This window comes from Lissotriton helveticus, chromosome 3_1 (assembly GCF_964261635.1).
Source record: "Lissotriton helveticus chromosome 3_1, aLisHel1.1, whole genome shotgun sequence".
Classification (NCBI taxonomy): domain Eukaryota; kingdom Metazoa; phylum Chordata; class Amphibia; order Caudata; family Salamandridae; genus Lissotriton; species Lissotriton helveticus.
Genome location: NC_136061.1, coordinates 1,138,895,779 through 1,138,918,447, shown reverse-complemented (window position 1 = coordinate 1,138,918,447; position 22,669 = coordinate 1,138,895,779). Strand labels below are relative to the sequence as shown.

Here is a 22,669-nt window from a genome sequence, read left to right as displayed (position 1 = left end):
GAGGACTATCTGCACCAAGTAAAAGCAAATCATTTTTTATTTTTTTTTAAAAGAGCCTCAGCAGAAATATCTGACGTCATGCAGTGGTGTGCAGGGGGTGAGCCCCACTCTCTCTGCACTGTTGCAGAAACTCTGCATAGGACTAATGGGAGACGAGAGGTGTCTGGGTAAAGGGGAACACAGGGGTTGAATGGCATACAGACAAGGGAATAGGCATAGAGCAGCACCGAGCATGAGCCTAACCTGGTTATGGTCTACTGGTGTCCTTGTGTGACAGCTACACTGCTTAAAACATCAGCTTCAGAATCAGCAATCTGCATTTCCGGTGTTATCCAATCCTACAATTACCACTGTAAGATAGAGAAAGTCACATGCATACAGACAATGAAGGTGTCTCAACTACAATTCATGGTCACTTCACTTTCCACACATTACATTTTAAGCACGTCCTTTCTCCTACACCCCTCTGTGATGGAGTGCAAGGAGTTTGTGTGAAAATTCTATCTACCCCTCTGTGATGGAGTGTAAGGAGTTTGTGTGAAAATTCTATCTACTTCTTGCTGTGTGATCAATTTCACCACAGAATTCGTCCCAACAATTTCTACCTCAGGAGCCAATGACTAAGCCAAACAGCAAACTGAATGCATTCAGTATATTTCTTTCAATTAGCATAGAGGAAAAAAACTGATTACACCAAAACTAATGTACTAAAAAATACATCACCTCTAACAATACCATTAAATAATTTTTACGTTTTCGTAAATATTTTATTTTATTTGTGATTAAAAAGTAGTTTCAAAGTTTACTCACATAATTTACACATTTATGTTTTTGTAACTGCTGCGTAAACAACCTTGGGCATAAAATGTTGCAGTTACTTCTGACGATATATATTTACATTTTGCAATATTCAGGTTCATGTACAACACTGATATTTTAAGTGCATGAAGGTGAATGTATGAATCATTATACAGTTTCATGTAGACGACACACTCAATTATACACACATTAACAGAACTACCTTGTATTTTTTTTTTAAATTGGGGACTTTCAATTCTTTAATTTTTAAAATAGCTATTATTTTTCTCCTGGCACACTAAACTATCACTTAATGAATGTCATGCAAGCGAGATATTCAGTAAAAGGCATACGGTCAAGTATGACAGTCGCTTAATCTTCACTATCTAGCACCACAAAAGATCATGGCAGCTGGCAAACCGATCTATCTATGGTATACAGTATTGTGCTTAGCTTACACGCATGTGCAAATGCTAAAGTGAAGGCAGATTCTATAATCTGTGGAAGGCTAATGCACACTGGTGTCAATATTGGCAGCATCCAGGTGAGTTACAAAACATGCAAAAATAAAGTTTTATGAGCGGATTTAGGATTAAAACGACCACGACCTTTGGTTTCTTTCCTGCTGACATCTCGAATGCCCTAGCAAATATGAGGCCTCTGACATTCGAGCAACCTTTATTTTCTTGGAACAGTTAATAAAGTCAAAAATGTAGAAAAAAACTGAGCAATATAAGGTGTTATTTTATATTCTTGGGGAATTCAAGAGGTAAATTATATCCGTCTTAAATAGGTGTGTCAATAAAATGTAATACTTTAAAATTAATGAACAAACATCAGTTTTCAGAAACTGGGGCTACATGTGTGTTGCATAAATATGAAATACGGAGGGAAATTAACTGCCAGGAATTTTTTCTTTTTCAGTTGTGATAAGTAGTCTACAGACTATTCAGTCTACAATTTGCATAGACAACATGAAAATAAAATGGAAGGTTTTATCTCTGCCGAGGGTCAGCTCAAACGAAGGTATTTCAGTAAACACCTACAAAGCGAAACAACACAATTTGATATATTCCTTCCAGTTTTCAGGTAGAACTTATTCACTTTCAAGAAAGTGAATATTGATTTAGACTCAGACGGCACCACGTTAAAGCAAGCAACTAATGATGATGATGATGATTGTTGCTGAGGATATACAGGTCTAAAATAATGCTATGTTTGAAAACATTTTACTACAATGAAGTTTATTTTAAGGCATTTTCCCCTTTTTACATTACTACCACTCTGCTAACCGCTCTGCGAGTACAACACCCTTGCAAAGACGTTAGCAGGGTATTGTCATTATTCATCAAGGCAATATTCCTCCAAACAAACATACATGCATTCATACAATACATACAGAAATACATTATGTACAGGATTTTTTGTGTTTGTAACATGTTTGCCATCTGTTAAAAATACTGGTCCGTCAATACCTGCATCACTGATTTGTTTACGGAGTTTAAAAAGAAACTCACCTAATGGGGATTTAGAATGGTAAAATAGATTTAAAAATGTCCTCTCTCTTTAATACTTACCAAATAATACATATCGCCGGGCAGATTGAACAGAAAACAAGATACAAATAATCCCAGTTTATAAGAGCAATGTTCCGAGCAAGTATATCGTGGTTGAACCTCGGATTTTCAACTTTTTATTCAAAGCAATTGTCTAAATTGTTACTGGTCTTTGTGTTAGCACAAATGCTTTGATCAAATTCCGTTAGATACACCATTTGGTAAGAATGCAACTGCCAGGGGAATGAAAGATACGGGTTTTTATTTTGTAGTGTCTTTCCAAAGAGGTAATCAGTGGTCATCTGATCCGGAGTCTTGACATCATCCATTCCAATCCTTGACAAAGGCTGGAAAAAAGGTAAAAGTTAGCATATAAATGCTATTGTTTAAGTAACTGATACATTTACAACAGTACATTTAGAGGCATAAGAGAAAAAAGACGGAATGGAAGGTTATATAATGCAAGCAGTAAGCAAAACAGTTGATGCCCGCCTCAGGCAGGACATTTTACTTTTTGTGCCCTAGACTGATACAAACCTCGTCTGTCTTAGCTTTCCACTCTTTATCCATGTCTAGCGGTTATTTTTAGCAGAGTACTCTGAACCACCTGGCTTCTCCTCTGCCCTAATCCCCTAGTCGTCACTTCACCTAACTATTCTCTAACCCACACTGCTCTCACATCCTTCCCCATTCCATCCCATCACTCTTTTCAGTGCCAGCTCCACCTCTCCCTCTAGTTTCAGCCTCTAGCAAGTTCTTCCTCCTCCCCATGTATTCTCCCTCATATCTTGCTTTCTCTTAGTCTCAGACTCAACCTATTTCATGATATACATCCTTAGATCTGCTTTGTCTCCCACTCAGAATTGCAGAGAAGCCTTCTAACGAGCACCCTGTGATTAACTGAACGAAACAAGTTATTTACCTGTACAATGTATACTCCAAACTACAACACTCTATGCCCCTCCACCATACTGTACGAAACTCTACCCCACAACATTGTATCACACTCCACTCTATGCCACTTCACACTAGGCCACTCTACCACGCTCAATGCCACTTTAATCCACTTTACACCACTCCATGGCACTTTACACTACGCTACTCCACAACACTTTACTCTACGCCCCTCCAGTCTTACACACTACTACATTCTACTCTATCCACTCTACACCCCTCGACTCAACTCCACTCTTTGCCACTCCGCTTTATACCACTAACTTTTTACCATGCTGAACAGCAGCCGTGCTGCTGTAAAACATGGCTAAAATACACTGGCAAAGCCAATAGCTCTATTATAGGTAAGATCTATTGACTTTGTTGATGCGTGTTTTACTTTCTTTCCTTTTGGAGATGGGTGTGACTAGTGAAACCAGATCCCCCAAGAGTAGGCTATTAAACCTCCCTTTGTATGGCCAAGCCTTCAGATTATGTTTTACTACATGCGATTGTGTATGATCTAGTTATAGCTGTAATGTATTATTCGTTAACTGTTTGAGTGTACTGCAAGGCAGCTTTTTTCTAAATGTCCTCTGACAGAGTGCAAAATGCTGAAGCAGTGTTCTTGGTCTCTGAGCGGATTTGGCATATTATTTTAGGTCAATGGTAATCTTTTGTCATGTATTCCCGACAGGTTAGCTCCAACGGCTTCCGTCATTGTTGCTTTAGGATGTAGATATCTATCTTGCAACTTATATACTCGGCATTATCTTTGCAATTATGTTAGACTTGGCATCCTTGAGTGGTTTCCCCGGACGCTTTACCTTCTGACCTGTTTTGTTAACTTCATTTTTGCTGGCTTTAGGATTTTGGGCACTTTACAACTGCTAACCAGTGCTAGAGGGTGGATCTTAGGTCACATTTGGAGATGATGGGGTTGCCTGAGTGGGTGTGCCTGACCACAAGGTCCATGGCAGCTCGAGAGGGTGGTCAGAAGGCTTGAAGAACGGCTGTATCTTCCAAAAAGAGAAAGGCCAAGGGGCGCAGGAAATCCGCTACTGAAATTCTCATGCTCCAGGAGGAGCTGGAACCTGAGATGGACGCCTTGGTACCTACAGGGGAAGATGTGGCTGAACTGGGAATCCTGCCTCAGCTTGAAATTTACTGCAAATATTGACAAGTCGAATATCCCTTTCCTAGACCTAACCATTCTACATGAAGAAGGTATTCTTTATACATCACTACATAGAAAACCAACTGAACGAAATACTCTCCTCACATATCGTAGTCACCATCCGTGAGCTCTAAAGGATGGACTACCGTACCGCTAGTTTTTAAGACTGCGTCGTAACCGTTACAAAAAGCGGGATTATATGAGAGAAGCAGAGATCTTAAAAAATAAACTGTTGAGTAGAGGGTACCCCAGAAAATTACTAAAAAAATTCAATGAAAAGGGCGTGGTTTTGCCCAAGAGACAGTCTATTGAGTCTAAAGGAAAAGAAGAAGCTGGACAAGTTAATTTGTGTAACCACTTTTGGAATACATACTAATAAAGTGCGTAAACTAATTAATAAGAACTGGCAGATAATCTCAAACATCGAACCTAGCATTGGGGCTCCAATGTTTGCATACAAGAGAGGAAAAAACATAAAGGATCATCTAATTAGGTCTTCCTTAGAGGAAACCAGAAACAGCATGGGAACACAACAGACATTATGGGAGCTCCCAAGTGTACATGGCAACTATAAATGTGTTAACTGTGTTGCATGTGCATTCACTACCAACACGAAAACTTTTGAACTAAAAAATGTAAAATACAGTTTGGAATTCTTTGCAAACTGTAACACTAAAAATATAGTGTACTGCATTTTATGCCCTTGCGGATTGCCCCATATTGGACAGACCCAGCAGGCGATTAAGGCACGCATAGGGCAACATCGGAGTAGAATTAGGAACTCTGTTTTGAACGCTCCTTTGGTACAACATTATCAAGAAAAATCACACACGGCAGACCAACTAACATGGCAAGTCATCGATAAGGCACAGATACCAATAGGAGGAGGGGATTTGTCTCAGATACTACAAAGATTAGAGTGCCGATGGATAGATCGCATAAACTCAATTGAGGAGGGATTAAATTCGGCAGAGGAGTGGCGAGGGTTCGTCACCTCACTGAATGTTTGACATCCTTATCCGTTTCACATCTGCCTCATACTATGTGTTTCTATTATATACCTGAACAAATGTCCATAAGATATTATGTCAACATTGTTATTGTCGTGGGTCACTGTGATTTTAATATGCACATTCATGATGGATATAACATCTGTTGTCTAAATGCCCAGGCAATTGTATGTATAGGACTATGCACATGATTAACATATGACAAAATATTGTAATGCCTTAAGAAGTTTTGCATGTACCGAGCCATGTTTTTCAGGTGTGTATTAATTGTAACTGTCCATACAGAAGTTGCTCTCTATTGAATATTGTCTCTGTTGTCGGCATTATGCCGAGGTAATTATACATAGCCCCAAGAATAGTTTTTTCTCAGTATGCACAGAATTAGATTGCTCTCTCTCTAAGAGTACTCCGGGATTAGGAACCTTTAGGCTTAACTGATCGAGTAGCTCATGGGACTAAACGCTGCCTTCCTTTTGGAACATGACATGAGTACCAGCACACGGGTTCAATTCTTCTACAGGCCATTTTCCAGTTTGTTTAATTAATTTATACGACAATTCCCAATTGAGCCGCCAATACATTTACAAAACGATATGCCTTTTTGTATATTTATAACGTTAGTTTGGTGTGTACGTACACATGAGGGATAGTTAGTATTTTTTCTATGTTCACGCGCTCGCGGTAGAAGTCGTAATTGAGTACAGAGTCTTCATTAGCTTCTCAGCCATTCTGAAGCTCACCGCATTATCGTTCGGCACGCCCTGCCACTGTGCAGACGCCGTTAGTAATCTCAGGATTGTCCGGAATGCGCAAGTTAAACTTAAGGTAAGATTGCCCATAAGTGGGTCTCCTCCAAAATGCGACTGAAATTACAATCCGAGCAGTTTAAATTGACACTGTCTCATATATTAAATTACAGAGCCAGGTGGTTGGAGCCAAGATGGCGGACGGGACGGACGTGTAGGCTCCCGGCTCCGCGAGCCATCTGACTTCGCTTTGATATCCTGACTTTATCCTTACTTGCACCGTGCTGCAACGGAGACATGAACGCGCTGCTGCCGAATGCGTTCTTTTACGGTCTCCGCCAGCTGTTTTGAAGCAACCCTCGCAACGTTTGTTGACATCCGAGACTGCCTGGGAGACCTCTACTGCTCGCCACCGCTGGACGGTGCCGTTGGCTGCGGGAGCGTGACCGGCTACGGCGGCGGAGGGAGTGAATCCTTCCAGTGTGGTGGGCATTCCTCTGCCTACGGAGTGTTTCTTGACGCGTCTGGAGCCCTTCCCTCGGCGCTTCCCTCCGCTGCACTATTCGCAAACGGCACGGACTCCATCTTGGGGCGCCTTCTCTACTGTGGACTGCCCGTATTTGCACGAAGCGAGGAGACTCTCGTCCTGCGCGGCCCCCCCCCCCGCTGTGGGCCGCGTTCTCACTGATGGTTCGAACGTCTGTTTTCCTACGGTAACCGCATGACCCCCCTCCCTCTATTTTGGGCTCTCTGACGGGGTGACAACTGCGCCTGCCTTCTGTGACGGGGAGATGGCTGCTTCCTTGTCCCGGCTTTGTGTTGTCCTGCCGGTCCCCGTGATAGAAGCTGATCCGGGGGTACCGCTGAATAGTGCGGGCCGGCTAAGGTCGCAAAGCGGCCTGACTAATGGTGATATCCTGGTTGCCCTTGCTGACTTAGGGGCGACATGGCGTCGAAACATCCGAGCGCTGATATTGAAGATGGAGGGTGCTTTACCTGGCGTGCCGAGACAGGGGCTGGCTGGCCCCCTGCTGCCTCCGACTACTTCTGATGCGGATACAATGTTACAGAATGAGGGGGCGGAGGTGCGATGTGTCCCTGGCAACAATGTTGTGTGTTTCGTTATTGATGGACCTCTGATTACAAGGTTTCCCTCCACTTTGAACACTGTGATTATGCCTGCGCAATCGCTACCGAGGCTCAGCTTATTGACCTTCCAATTGTTGGCCTCCCTCGTCGTATTTGCCTCTGGAGCCTCGTTTCTACGGTGGTGGAGTGACTCTTGTTCTGCGTTGGAAGGGGTGTTCATCGGTTTGGACGCTGAACTTGTGGTTGCCTGGGGGCGCTCATTTCCTCCTCCTCTGCTTCTTCCTTGTCGGGGCGGCCATCTTGCTCCTTTGTTCTGCCTGGGGAGTGCTCGCAGTGGTGGCCATGCCTGGAGAAATTTGGACGTTCAGGACAGGGCTGACGGTTCTTTCCTCATTGGTTTTGTTTGATCGGCTGGCGGAGACCCGGACTGAACTGCATTTTTCTGTGTTGCTTGCGTTTCAGGTGCTGACTTTCCCTGCCTACGATTTATTTGATATGTCCGGTTCTTTATTCTTCCTGATGTATTGGCGGGGGGTTGTGTGCTGGCCCGGGGTTCTGGGTGTAACAGATTCTGACCCTCTTTTTGTTTTATGTCTTCCAAATTTACTGTTGCATGTGGCGTAGATGGTGTATATGGCTGGGATGTCCGGGAGATCCGATAGTGGGTGGGCTCCTCCTCACCTTTCCTTTTTCTGGGAGTAGTGGATTAGTTTATTCTTTTCTCACTCCCTTTCTCTCTGCTGTTAGGGCTTTTTCTTCCTTTGTCTTTCCATTTTTCCTTTTTTCTTTCTTTCCTTTCTCGTCTATATTTCGGGTTCTTTAGTGGGCGACAGACACTCTGCCGGGGGGGGGGTAGGCCGTAGCCTCCGCGTTGCTGTAGGGTGGGGGGAGGGATTTAGTTTTTGTCATTTAGTTTCTATGGGCCTTATTTTCTATTTTTCTGCGCTTTCTTTACCTGTTTCTTTGCTGGGTCCGCGATAGGGGTTAGTGGGGGGGGTGGCACAGTTGGGGGTACGTGAATCCTGGTTGCTGCTCTTGTAGTTTTCTTTATACCGCCATTTTGTCCGCTGTATTCACCTCCATTGTTGTTTTTAGTATTGGTGCCGCCTGCTCATGTAGTGAAGCTATTGTACGGGCTCAGTATTCCTTTGTTCTTATTCTTTATTGATTTTATTTAGACCAGAAAACTTTAAAATTTAACCTTCATTGCTCCTTCTCCCCGGCGCCATGCGTCTCTTCAGTGTAATATCCATTGATTGTTGCTAACTTACCTGATGCCGCTGGGGAACTGTTTTACTTGCATTTGTGCTTTACAGTGTTGTGTCCGACCCGACGGTTGTGGGCCCGTATTTGTTCTTTTCATGCACAATAAAGGTTTAAAAAAAAAAAATAATAATTACAGAGCCAGCATCTTCTGAGCCCTAACACACCTTGGCCACATCGTCGTCATTTAGAATTGCTTCATTTGTAGCACCATCAAGTGCTCAGAGGTCAGTACCGTCTCTGAACACAGTTGATTGGGGTATTTTAATGTAGAATGCGGACATGATTATAGGCTCTACGTTTGCATTGACCGGTATTTCTGAACCTCAGACAAGCTCCAGGAATCGCTAGAGAATCATTCTATTACGAGTACACCGCATCTAGTCATTACAGGGGTGAGTTCAGATTGCTATACCCGTGTACCAATTCATGTCTTACAACCTAAACATTCTCAGTTATTAACCCTCCAAATTGTCCTTCTTATTATAATTAGGTCCCGGCTGGGATCTCTGTAAGTTGCTTTCATTCACTCACTTCACGGTGTCACGGCTATCGGGTGCATATCTTACCAATATTGAGCAGGTATTTCAAAACCGTCCTACATAACCGTCCTACAGAGACTGCTCTGCTTTTTACTTAGATCCTTAATTATGCGATGGTCCACACGCCTAATTTTTTAATATCACTTTTGTAGGTGCCCCACATACAGTCAGTCCTGAAGAGACCTTTTATCCATATAAGGTCGAAACGTCGTCGACAACTCGCAAAGAAGCAGACCGTTCTCTTAAGTTGTCATTATTGGACAACTTGAATATTTAATTTGAAATTAACTAATAGGTCGCCTCTTTCTTTCGCAAAAAAATGAATTCACATTAGAAACCCTATGTCACTCTTTTTTCATTATGATTTTCTGTAAATGTGTTTTTTTTTTGCTGGTAACTATTCCCTTGGGAACAATATATCTGTTTTCAATTTGTTTAAGTGTACATAAATGTGTAAATTGTTTATATATGTAAGATCAGTATTTATCTTTGCTGGTATCTAAATATATTCTTCCAGTGCATATACCACTTACTTGCCTTTCGTCGTATTCCAAATCACCCACATTGCCATCGTGCATTAATATTACCATATCTTTTGAGTAATTGTCCACAGGAGCCATTGTTTTTGTATGAATCAGCTGACCAACTGGCAGCAGGAAGAGGGCCACTCCACAGAAGAGTTCTGCAAGGAGTGCCTTACTCTTGTGGGTCTTCCGCAGCAGGCTAAGGCCAAGGCAGCTGGTGACGCCTCTGGCCAGTACCTGATCTACTGAAAGAATTATCTTCTGAATAGTGAGCCTAAGGCTCCAGAGGCTGGTGCAATTAGTGTTCTGGTGCTTCAGGGCCTTCCTACTGGGTCTGGCTCATGATGTGCCACTGGCCGGTCATTTGGGGCAAGACAAGACCTTTCACAAGCTTGTCATCCGCTTCTATTGGCCCCAAATGAGGAAGATCTCAAATGCGTTCTGTAGGTCCTGTCCTACCTGCCAGGCGAGTGGCAAGTCAGGGGAGAGGGGAGGGGGCAGGGGGTATGGAGGGCATACTCCCCTTCAACTTTTCACTGGAGTAAGCTCCCCTTTTGAGCTGGTTGGCATCAACAATGTGGGGCCTCTGGATCCCAAGGCAGCCATGGGCAACACATTTGTTCTGGTGTTGTTGGTCCATGCCACCCGAAAGCTATAGCTTTCAGGACAGTGACTTGGCCTGTGGTGGCCAGGGCACTGATGGGGATATTCACCTGTGTGGGTTTCACCAAGAATTTATCTGATCGGGGTTCCAACTTCATCTCCAACTACATCAATTCCATGTGGAAGGAGTGTGGGGTGACCTATAAGTTCACCACTTCTTACCACCCCTAAACTAATGGGTTAGTTTAAAGGTTCATCCATACCCTTAAAGCCATGATCATGGGTCTACCCGTACCAATGAGGCATAAGTGGGACGTCCTCCTGCCATGTCTTTTGTTCATCTACAGAGAGGTTCCACAGAAGGGGGTTGACTCCAGCCATTTTGAACATCTATATGGACACCCTGTGAGAGAACCTCAGTTTGGTAAAGGAAGGCTGGGAGCAAGCTCCCAAAAAGCCACCCCAGGATGTAGTCAGCTACATCCTGGAGTTCTACAACCAGACAGCCAGCTTCCAGAAGCTGGCCCAGGAGAACCTGGAAGCTACTCTAAAAAATAAGTCACCCTCTTTAGCCAAAAGGGACATGGTATATCAGGCAATCTAAAAAACAAATTCCCTTTTTAACGTTAGATCCAAGCACTGAAAAGTTATGGTAATCAAAATTGACAATCAACACATGCCTCCTATTCAAGAATATTTATTCATGTCTATAAACAAAAAATATTATTTTATTTAACCCCTCCCATGCTGGTGACGGAACCGCTCCGTCACCAGCCTCGGTCACGCTGTGCTGGTGACGGAGCGGTTCCGTCACGGCGCGCCTGCGCAGCGCGGATTCCGCGCCTGCGCTGGACGTTCCATTGAGCGGGCGGGGCCGTGACGGAACCGCTCCGTCACAAGCACAGCGCACCTGAGGCTATTGATCCTATTGATTCCCTAGGGAGTGGTTGAGGAACAGGATTTTGAGTTGGTTTTTGAATTTTACAAAAGAGGTAGTGGTTCTGATGTGTGGGGGGATAGAGTTCCAGATTTTTGGAGCGCTTCCGGCGAAGGATCGAGCCGCAGTTTTTTGTTTTTGAGTTGTTGGTGGGATGAGTAGTAGGGAGTTTGAGCTTCTGAGCTTCCTGGCCTGACCGGCTTTTTGAGTTTTTTTGCCAGATATTCCGGTTTGCAGGGCTTTATGTGTGAGACAGGCTGTTCTGAAGCTGATCCGCATTTCGACTAGAAGCCACTTGAGTTCCCTGAGTGCAGGGGTAATTTGGTCGAATTTCTTGATGCCTGTGATCATTCTGGCTGCCGCATGCAGCGTTGTTTTGATGGGAGCCAGATGGGATTTTGGTATTCCTGAGAGGACTGCATTCCCAAAGTCCAGTCTTGACAATACCAGGGTTTGTGTGGCCGGTTTGAGGTCATTTGGCGGAATGAAAGGTTTTATCTTCTTCAGAAGTTTGAGATTCAGGAAGGCGATCTTGGCCGAGTTCTTGATGTGTTCGGTCATGCTCAGTTTCAGGTCTAGAGTGATGCCTAATGATTTGACAGTCTGCCAGTGTCAGATTCCCCTTGAGCGCATCGACAGTCTTTAGCCATTCAGCAATTTGGGGGTTTTCTTCTTTATTCGAAATGAGGAGAGTCTCGGTCTTGTCAGGGTTTAGTTTGAGGTGGTTGCATGACAGCCAGTGTTAAACATCTCTCAGTACTTCATTGAGTCTTTGAATGTCTCTTAGGGAGGTGGTTTCCAGATATATCTGAGTGTCGTCAGCACAGAGATGGAAATGAATGTTGGCTGTTTTGAGTAGTTTGGTGAGAGGTTCCATGTAGATGTTGAAGAGTTGCGGGGATAGCACTGAGCCTTGAGGTACTCCCTTGGTGACTGGATTGAGGTCCGAGGCGAAGGTTTTTATTTTTTGAGTGCGATTGTGCAGGAAGGAGGAGAACCATTGGAGGACCACTTCGCCAAGACCGGCTCTTTCTTGGAGCGCCCTGAGAAGATCATGATCTACCGTATCGAATGCTGCAGAGAGGTCGAGGAGAATGAGGAGGCAGCATTGGTCAGAGTCAAGTGATTTATGGATATCGTCAATGATGTTGAGGATTGCGGTTTCTGTGCTACACCCTTTTCTGAAGCCTGATTGATGGAAGTCCAGGAGGTTGATGTTGTCCAGGTGTTGGGTTAGTTGTTGGAGTATGCATTTTTCTAAGATTTTGGACAGAAGGGGGAGGTTTGAGACAGGTCTGAAGTTTTTCAGCTCCGTAGTGTCGAGGCCGGATTTTTTCACCAAGGGAGTGACTTGTCTCACTTTAAGGCAGTCTGGAACAACTCAATTTTTCATATTTCATGATCATATTTATGATCATGCACCAAAGCGGTGCTAGGTAGCGCTACAGTTTTTTAGTCAGTAGGGGTGGAATGGGATCTAAAATATGGGCTGAGGGTTTGGAGGTGGCAATCAGCGTGATTATCTCCGATTCTTGCATGGGGCGGAAGCTTAGCCATGAGTTGGTAGAGGGAGAGATATTGAGGGCCCAGCTTCTTTCTTTGGCTCTTAGCTTTCTCAATTCAGTATTGAGGTCAGAGTTGAACCATGACCTGGACGGGATGACTCGTTTTTTTTTCGGCTTTAGAGGCGCTAGCTGATCAAGCATTGCCACTAGCTTTGCTTTGTAATGCTCGGTGAGTTCGCTTGTGGAGAGGTGGTCGTTGGAGCTTGGAAGAAGGGAACTTATCCTTTCTTCAAGGACTGCTATGGGAACCTGGGAGAGGTTTCTGGTCCATTTGGGGGGGGGTTTGCGTAGGTGTTTGAGATAGAATTTGTTGGTTGATATGAAATAAGATCATGTGGTGGTCTGACCAGTCCACGGGGAGTATGTAGTTGATTGTAATTGTGTCTCTTTGAGCAATGATGGCATCCAGGACCGCTCCTTTGTACTGCGTCTCCTCCGTGCAATGTTGGGTTAAATTGTTGCCACAGAGGAGCTTGGATAGCGTTTGAATTAACGGGTTGTTAGCTTCATTCCACCGTAGGTTAAGGTCGCCAAGAATTAGATTGTTGGCATCTCCGAGTGCACAGTGAGCGAGCAGGTCAGATAAATGTTCCCCAAATGCGGAGGTGTTGCCTGGTGGATGATAAAGAAGGTGACAGAGCAAAGTTCCATTATCTTTGGTCTTCATGTTGGCTGTAAGGCATTCAAAAGAGTTGTATTGACAGGATAATATTTCCTTGATGGCATTGTTGTCTTTATGAATGATAGCTACCCCTCCCCTTCGTTGGTCTTTTCTGTCTTTGTTATTAATGGAGAAGCCTGGTGGCACAAGCATGTCTAGGCAGGGGGAGTAGAGTTCGTTGAGCCAGGTCTCTGTGAGGAACGTAATGTCAATGTTTTGCGAGAGTATGGCTTCTGCTAATTCAGTTGCATGCATAGATGCAGTTGATGAGCAAGTAGTTTGTGGAGAGCTCTTTGGTGTTTGGGTTATTTATTTCCTTGGCCGCCCTAGGTAGCGAGGTGAGGAAGGGCGGTCTAGGGGGTTTTGTGCAAGGAAGGTCTTTCCGGAAGTCAGTGATCACTTGGATCTTGAATTTAGGGGAGTCAGTGGGAGGTGCATCATATGAGGAGGCTAGATCGGCCACTTCTTTGTCAGACATTGCCGCTACGGAGCTGGTGGGTCTTGAGGACAGAGGCTCGATATTGGTATTTAAGTGTCTCTGGGCCCTAGTGGGTAGGTCTGTTTTCCTTGGGAATTTAGAGGCCGGCCTTCCATATCTGTTCTTGAGAGTCTCTGTACCCGGGTCACGGGGGATGCTATGGGCCAGGTAGGGCACTTACAGTGGTTGGTGTTGGGGGGTGGGGGGGGGGGGGGGTATCCAGGGCGGGGATTGTTGAGGCCTGCGGGTCTCATCTAGATTGGCGAAGATTTCGGTCAAGCCCCGGGCAATCAAATCTATCTGGCTTTCTAGAGAAGCGAGACGCTGCGCCAAGGAGTCAAGAGTAAGGGTGGAGGCATCTTGGGAGGAGTCACCCTGAGTGGAACAGGTCGAGTTTATGACATGTTGTCTATTGCTCCGTGTGAGGGACCTATGGTCATTTTTTGTGATCTGGGAGGGGGGGGGGTGGGGGGGGTTGAGTTGTATTGAGAAACAAAACAAATTGGAATTTCTGAGATCTGGTGAGAGCTAGTGTGATTAAATGTCGGCAGAGCGTGGTCGTGGGAATGAGGTGGGTGGTTCCAATTAGGACGTGGATTTAAGCTTTCCTTATAGAGTTGGAGGGCACGCTTTGTGGAGGTGCTGTGTTGAGAGGTGACTTCTGGGAGGGGGGAGACGAGGGCTGGGATGGAGGTAGTTTGTGTTTCCTGATGGGGCCGGTTGGCTGTAAGTGGGAGGTGGGTTGGGTCAGGTCGAGGCAGGTGGGGAGAGCAGAATGGAGTGTGGAGAAGTGAGAGTCGAAAGCCTCAAGGTGCTCATTGTTAGCTTGAATAAGGATAGTGCCGGTTGGGAGATGGTTACGGACGTGATCCCTCTCGTTGACGAACGATGAGGGAGCGAGGAAGTTAGTTTACAGCTATGTGGGGTGGTTGAGGTTTTGGAGATGTAGAGTTGTGATCTGAGAGTGGTGATCCAAGTCTTCTGGTCTCTCAGTGTGAAAGATTAAGTCCATCTTAATCAGACCTTTGGAGGAGCAATGGTATATGTCAGTAAATAGGGTTTCTCTGTGCTGTCTGATAAGTTTCTGCTTGGAATTTTGTCAAGCTTTGGGGAAGAGGTTGAGGGGGGAGTTGATAGTGTATGCGTTCGCGCTGTGAGGTTTCATGTGGGTCAATAGAGTTTGGTTGGGTGGGCATGTCTGGAGCCATTGTGAATTCAACAGGGAGGGGGACTGTGCAACTGGAGGAATGTTAAGGAAGTTAAAGAGATAGGACAGGTCAGTAGAGTGTGAGTTGAAAGTAGGTGCCAAAAGGGAGGTAACAGTAATCAGTGTCAGTGAGCAGGAGATTAGGTTAATGTGACTACGTTGTAGTCTTTTTATTGTTATATTGAGGTGACCTGGTCTTTGTCATTAAGAAATTCTGGTCCCCCTGGAGCTCTCGATATGTGAATAATTTTCTTTTTCCGTTTCGTTGATGGGTCACCTCAGAGGGGGAAGGTCGGGATGTAGTTCAATCCTTTGGTAGGGCAGTGAGCACTGTGCTAGTGAGGGTGGGCAAGCGCAGCAACACGGTACTTCGATACTTTTATGGGGGGCGGGGGGAATTCTGTCTTGGTTTAGGTTCAGATCTTCGAGGCTCAAGGGTAGGCCATCTTAGGTCCAGGCAAGGACTAATGGGAGAGTGTGGCTCCGTTTAGGACAACGGGCTACTATCACTATCTTCAATTTGTTAGGGGCAGTAGGCTCTAGGTATCCCTTTAAAAGGAGACCCTTGTCGCTGTTGGATGGGTAGGTATTTCTTATTTAGTTGATTAGTTGCTGGTCAAAGGGAGCCGGGGATCGGCCATCTTGAGGCCAGGCAGACTCGACTGAACGGAGGGGTCTCAGAGTGACCTGGACGCTGATTAAATGAGATCTGTTTAGTATGCGGGCAGAGGGGATCCTATATCATGGTGCCCCCATGCAGCGATTAAAGATTAAAGGTTCAGAACTCTAGAAACGAGGCGGATCGATCACCCAGAAGTTAGTGATCAGCCATCTTGTAGTGGAGCTGGGCTTCTTGCAGGACTTGCGTGTAGCTGCTGCGTCTCCCGGGTCACCTCTAGTTAGTTGGAGGGAGTGTGAGGCCTCGGTTGAAGACGCTTGGGGCCCTGAAGCTCAGCGAGCCCTAGAACTCACAGTTAGAGGTGCATTAGCAGCAATTTTAAGATCAGTCATCCTACCTTGGTGACGCTGCTCCATGGCAGAGCGGAGCAGAGATCACTCCGATTTTGGTCTCAACGTCCGTGTCTCAAATTGGGCACTCGGCTGGCCAGGGGGGTTGTTAAGTGTTTTCTCGGGAGTCAGACGCGACGCTGATCCTGTAGTGCTTGCTGGGTTCCTTTGTGGTGAAAGTCCTGAGGTACCAAGCGAGGGACGTTTTCTGCAAGCGATGCGATCGTCATCGGTTTCAGGAGTCTTCCATTCCGGTGAGTCCCGTTTTGTTGGGTGGCGGGAGTGGGGTGGGGGGGGGGGGGGAGGTGAGTCGGTTGGGGTTTCGCTAGTCTAGTGACCCCGAGCCTGGGAGCCTGGAGTCAGATCTCCCTCCCCGGTGTAAATGGTACAACCAGAATACCACTCTGGTTGAGTTTCAGACTGGCCAAAAAGAGTGGATATTGGTGCCAGTAGAGCCCCGGACCTTCCAAGACTACCGGTCTGGGCCTCAGGAGGTGAAAGAGTGCAAGAGTGAGGACCTCAAAACTACGAGGAAACCTTTGAGGGTCCTGCATGTGAACTGCCTCAAGCCCCCCTTTTAGAGTTCTGGGATTACCATGCACCTGGTTACTAATGAGTTGGTGGAAGAGAGTGAACCTCTCCCCAACTTCCTATCTGCCAAGGGGCAGAATGGATTAGTGGAGGGTGTCAGCCTCTCCCCTACACGGACCCTAGATAAACAGACTGCCACCAGTTGCTGGGGCAGTGTGCCTCTTTATTCTCCCTTACCCCCGGACACACTAAATGGTGTACCAATGATGTTGATACTAGTATTTTGGATGCGGTCCGGTGGGGAGACTTCTCTAGGTATTATCCCGCGAGGCACTCACATCACGGACAAAGGGTTCAGGAGTACCTTGCCCCCCACGGTCCATGGGGCACAATCTTGCTCCATCCAAAATACTACGTGACAAGCCTTGAGCGTATGTATGTAATTAACGCATGCTTTATTAGTTGCAGCATTTTTTCACCTTTGTATTTATTATGTTTATAGTACCACATTTAGGTTAATGTAGGAGTGGCAAACAAGGGGTTGGTCCCTGTGTGGTCCTGAGGAAGAGCTTGGGGGACGCTCGAAATGTGTTGACAGATACCCAGAATCACTAACCCATTACAGTTAGGATCCCTGGTATCACCCCGTTTTTAGTTATACCGATCTAGGAGTTACAATAAATTATTCTCGCCCACTAGGAAGGTATTTTTAATTCACCTAACCCACTCCACCATACTTCTGCACTACACATAGTCTTCCATCAAGTGCTCCTACGTAATATCGCAAGTCGCAGCACGCCTCAGCCCGTAGAGGGCTGAGATGGCCCCAATGATGAAGCATGTCACTGTGGGGAAACCCTGGTGAGTGAGGGGACTCAAGAATTTGTTTTTTCTTTCCTGCAGGCATTTCCTATCAAGTTTGGTCTGGAAAGCCAATCCTACCCTTTTGCTAGATCCTTTACCCATTAATTAGGGATGTTTGTTCAGTTTACGAATGGAGGGCGGATCTAGCTCTTAAACCCTCTATCCTCCTGCCGGTTTTGCCTTGGAACTACAGTGAGCTCAATTCAGTCACCAGGACTGACGCACACCCAATCCCCAGAGCTGATGAGCTCATAGATTGGCTTGGAGCTGCCAAGTACCTCAGCACGTTTGACTTAACATCTAGGTACTGGCAGGTTGCCTTGAACGAGGGGGCTAAAGAAAAGTCAGCATTCTCAACACCAAAAGGGCGCTTCCAGTTCCAGGTCATGCCTTTTGGTTTGTAGAACGCCCCTGCCACCTTCCAGAGGATAGTCAAGCAGGTTGGAGAACTTCAGTGCCACCAACCCAGACAACATGGAGGTCTTCAGCTCCAGTTGGGAGGACCACTTAAACAAACTAGAGGAAGTGCTTTGGTCTCTAAAGAGCGCAGGGCTGACTTTGAAGGCCAGCAAGTGCCAGATAGGGCAGGGATCTGTAGTCTAATTGACACCAAGTAGGGGGCGGCAAGGTGGAGGCCAAAATTGACATCATCCTGGCTTGGGAACCTCCAGGACCCAGACAGAAGTGAGAGTCTTTTTAGGCCTCACTGGTTATAACAGCAGATTAATCGAGGGATATGGCACCATTGTTGCCCCCTTGACAGAGCAGACTTCCAAGAAGCAGCAACGTCATGTGATCTGGACAGGGGCATGCAAAAAAGCTTTTAACGTCCTTTTGGAAGCCATGTGCACGGCACCGGTGCGTGAGGCCTCTGATTTCTCCCAAGAATTTTTGGTTCAGACGGACGCCTTACAGGCTGATAAGGTCAACTAATGCTAAAAGCATGCCTGCTAAAAAGCATAAAAACATTGCCATAAAAAACAGTGTCTAAAAATATCTAAAAACATGGTATATATGTAAAAAGAATGCTATTAAAATTCTAAAAAGTCCTCTAAAGAGTCAATATATGATCAGACCAACTAAGCACATCAAAAACCATGGTGCTCAGTGAGAGCCAAAAAAAAAATAAAATAAAACAATGTTGTTCCTTCCAATTTGGTCGTTTTGGAAAAAGGCAGAATTGTTCTTATCACACGGAGAACCAAATGTTTATGTGTCCTGCGTGAGAGACGAAATATCACTGTCACTCGCATTCGCAGACGAGGGTCCCTGTAACACCTCTTCTAGCAGGTCAATGGAGCAAAGGTGATTTTCTTCAGTTCCCACAGCAGCCGCTGAGGAAGCACTCGATACCTGTGAGCCTGTTGCAGAGCTGTTGATTGTTCGGACAGGAGCTGGAGCATCCAGTGGAAGCTCTAAGAATGCCGTCATCAACATGGGAATATGCTGAGGACACTGATGCACGTGGGCCTTTGAGGGGTCCAGTAGTACGTTTATGTCCAGTGGCGCAAATGATGGAAGGGTCAGACATATGTCCAACACACATTCGGATCCGCAGAATAGGCAGCAGAACACAGGCAAGATGCAGTCAACCCAGAATGGTCTAAAGAAAAGGAATCCATGTTCGCTTAGCTCCTGAAGCTGAGGTGTGCCCAGATGGAGAACCATGCGTTCACGACAGTCGCACCAGAAGTGCTTTTGCCATCTCTCGATGAACTGGGCCGTCCATTGCGTAGCAAGAAAATTAAAACCAGGATACCCACTACAAGTAGTAGGACCAGCGGAAGCCCTCCAAAAAAGCTTACAAGTACGGAGTCTATGAATGCTGCAATAACTCAGAAGATGGTTAGAAAGGTGCTCAATAGCCCCGAAACCTATACGTTTAAATAGTTGCATGATCACCCTCGTATCAGACATGTTAAATATATGATGAACCATTTCCCCAAAATGAAGCAGTTTGGACTAGTGCCCGTATCTCAGGTGAAGACCTTGCAACCTGAAGATCAAAAGTCTCTCAGGCTGAGGTTAAGGACACATGCTTCAGCAAAAGCATGGCTTTCGTCTACTCAGAGAATCAAACTGTAGAAAGGGAACATTCAATGAAGGCCACAGCGTTGCCTCCCTAACTGTGTGGGTCGGTGGAAACAATACTTGCATACAACAAGTAACCCTGGAACTAACTGTGACTACATTTCTGATGCCTGGTAACATCCAACAACCACCTTGATCATTCAGCATAAAATAGCTCTCATTCGAGAGCAGCTCGAACACCAGATGAATCACTGCAGCTGGGGAACCATTCAAGTGACAGGACAAGTTAGCCACGAAAGCATTACAGGCTCCATGAAGCAACATTTCTTTGCAAACTAAGGAAGCACTTAAAGCACTTTCACAGTTTGAACCGCTGAGGAACAACTTCAGTGTCCCCATTCCTACATCGAAATCTGTACGGTAATTCCCAGTACTCATGTATGTATCCTTCTCCGAGCCCTTCATATCGGTCTACCTGGTGATACTGGAGACAGTATTGAAATGTGAATGTTGTGACTGAAAGTGTAATATAGCAATGGGTTACCCATTCTGTGGAAGGTGACTCAGTCACTGTGAAAGGGATTTGGTCCGATTTTTTATGTGCAACATGCTATATTTTGCATCTCTTCGTGCCATTAGCATCAGTCTGTCTGTCTGTTAGATTGTATACAGAGAACAGCGTCGTACTGTTGATGTAACGCCAAGGCACATGGCCAGAATGCAATGAGTGTAGCGTCCGGCTAAATAGGAGAATGGATCACAATTGCGATTGTCCATGTTTTAGACTAGGCAAATCCTGTTCCATTACATCTACAGCAGAAGACACAATGTTGACCAGTGAATACTTTCTAGATGATAGTGCGGTCATACCATTGTCAACCACTGCCAAAGCCTTTTCTAGGTTAACCCTATCAATCTCACGTAGTCTCTCAGCAACCTCTTGCTGAGGGATTTTCCATAGCTAGTTATAAATAGCATACAAAAAACGCTTCCGACGTGCCTTCTGGGGACATAACAAAAGACTCCCAAGCTCTACATCATCTGAGAGAAGGGATAAGTGTTGTTTCACCTGGGACAGTGTGAAGGTCTTTAGCCATTCTATGCATAACTTCCCAACACTGAAAGATGTCACCACCCAGAGTGTTCGGATTGAACATAGCGCTGATCTGGCCTATGGATACCTTCGGAGGTACCTCTGAATCTTTATTGACACCCCTTTGTGTTGATAGACAAAACCAACCATTCCTTCCAATTGGGGTCAGATGAACTGTACGGACCATCATGTAGCATAGCATCTATGTATCCTCACTGTGTTGTGTATAATTTTGTCATCAATCAAAGTGTGTAAGTGAGGGAATCAGAGGGGAGTTCAAGTCCTTGATCTTGGGTAACCCAAGACAGGAAGTCTTTTGCACTGTTTCGTTCAGGAAAATCATTGACGTGGTATGAGGCAGGCTTGAAATAAGGCCTCAATTCCCTGAACTTGGCAATCTTTAGTACCCCCCACACAGATTTTGTGTCTATAGTATCCCTCCAAAAGCCAAAACACTGTAAAGACAGTTGAGAAATAAAGGAAGCAGAGTATATCAGCTAGTGTTATTGAGCATATATTTTTCTTGGCAGGTGTAGGTGCAAGCCTATAGTAATACAAGGTCGGGTCTGAAGTGTTAAACCCAGAAAAATAAGCAAACTTTGTGCAAATGTGGTTAACCTACCTTTTGGTGGTGTTGAGCAATATTCCCATTGATGGTAAGCAAAAACATTACGTGGGATACTTTCTTTGTGTAAACAATGGTGACCATAGTGTTCGTAACAAAACATGGTGTCAAAATTAGATGTACCATCATACAATTCATGAATCATTTGAAAATGCTGCAAATTGTTCTAAATCAGATAGCATAGTATGCATAGTTTCAATATCCCAATCAGAGAGAGTACTAGAGGTAATGGTATCACTAAGATAATTTGTAAATAAATGGGATATTCTTAATAGTTCAGTAGGACCATACACATCATAAGAAACACTATCCCATGCTATTCTTCAGGAACTGGAACTGCTGTAATATTCACGAAGGGCAGCTTCCTCTGTTCACGGTGTGATGATGCATGCGGTTTCAAGACCAAGTTCACATGTTATACTGCAGAGCGTTCTGGGAGATAATGTCCATTCAGTAGCAAGAAAAAGACAGTCACTATACCAATCCAAAGGACCAGGAACAGTAGACCGATTGCAATCCAGAGCTGTAGCCAGGAAAAAACAAAGTACGTGTTTTTCAGCCAAAGGTAGAAATCACAAATTCGTTGTTTGTGGACAACAGGCGGAGGCGGTAACTTGGGTTCACTTGGATTCGATGAGAAATCGTAAAAATCAATGATCTAACCAGGCACAGTCCAATCTATCTTTAGTAGCTCGGCAGGTTTTGTGGAACTGGCTGATGCCTCCGTTCAAGACATATTCACATACATGCGGGTGTTAGGCCGAATTGAGATCTGTGTTTCATTTATAGTTTGATATTGTTCAATTTCAACAGGTACTATTTGCATTCCATTGTTGGTAACTCCACTTCGTGGAGTGGAATCTTCAAACTTAAATAATCTTTCCATCCGAACTTCCCGTATGGTAGCGAGAAGAGATCTGTTGCTACCCTGGAGCCCACTCGGCATTCTGTTGAGTATCAGCCACATAGTGTGGTTTGATCAGATCAATTGAGATGAATCTCTTGTCTTTGCAGCCGGCAAGGGGTGGAAGTAGTACTGTTCTTGTTCCTTCCACTTTTTTTTTTTTAAACCAAAAGGGAGGGACTGAGAGCTAGGCTATGAGGTCCTGCACACGAGCTCCCGAATGAGACACGTGTTTAAGGAAGGGGTGCAGTTCCTATGTGACAGGGGGGGGGGGGGGGTGTTAAGGTCAAGGGGAAAGACAGGTCTTTCAACGTGCTGCCCTCACACACCCCGAGAGGTGTCATGCTTCCTCATAGGGCGGGTGCCCCTCGTCGGGCCGGCGCTGCAATGCCTGACGGGCTCCCGAAACCGGGACTCTTTATCGGGGATCTTTTGAGTATGAAGCAGTTTGGTGTATGCGGTTGAGGGAGCTGGGTAGTACACAGTGAGGTAAGATACAATGGGTCTAGGGCAGTCCTTTGCAG

At 45.3% G+C, this 22,669-nt stretch overlaps 1 protein-coding gene across 1 annotated transcript in view; it reads right to left on the bottom strand.

The window, feature by feature from the left end:
- Nucleotides 1-745: 745 nt before the first annotated feature.
- The window catches only part of ARL5A (ARF like GTPase 5A), a 218,428-nt gene continuing 196,504 nt past the window's right edge, over nt 746-22,669 (bottom strand). Inside the window, exon 6 of the mRNA XM_078681746.1 lies at nt 746-2,701. Coding sequence (XP_078537872.1) covers nt 2,653-2,701 — 49 coding nt within the window. The 3' untranslated portion in view covers nt 746-2,652. The remainder of the gene's footprint in view (nt 2,702-22,669) is intronic.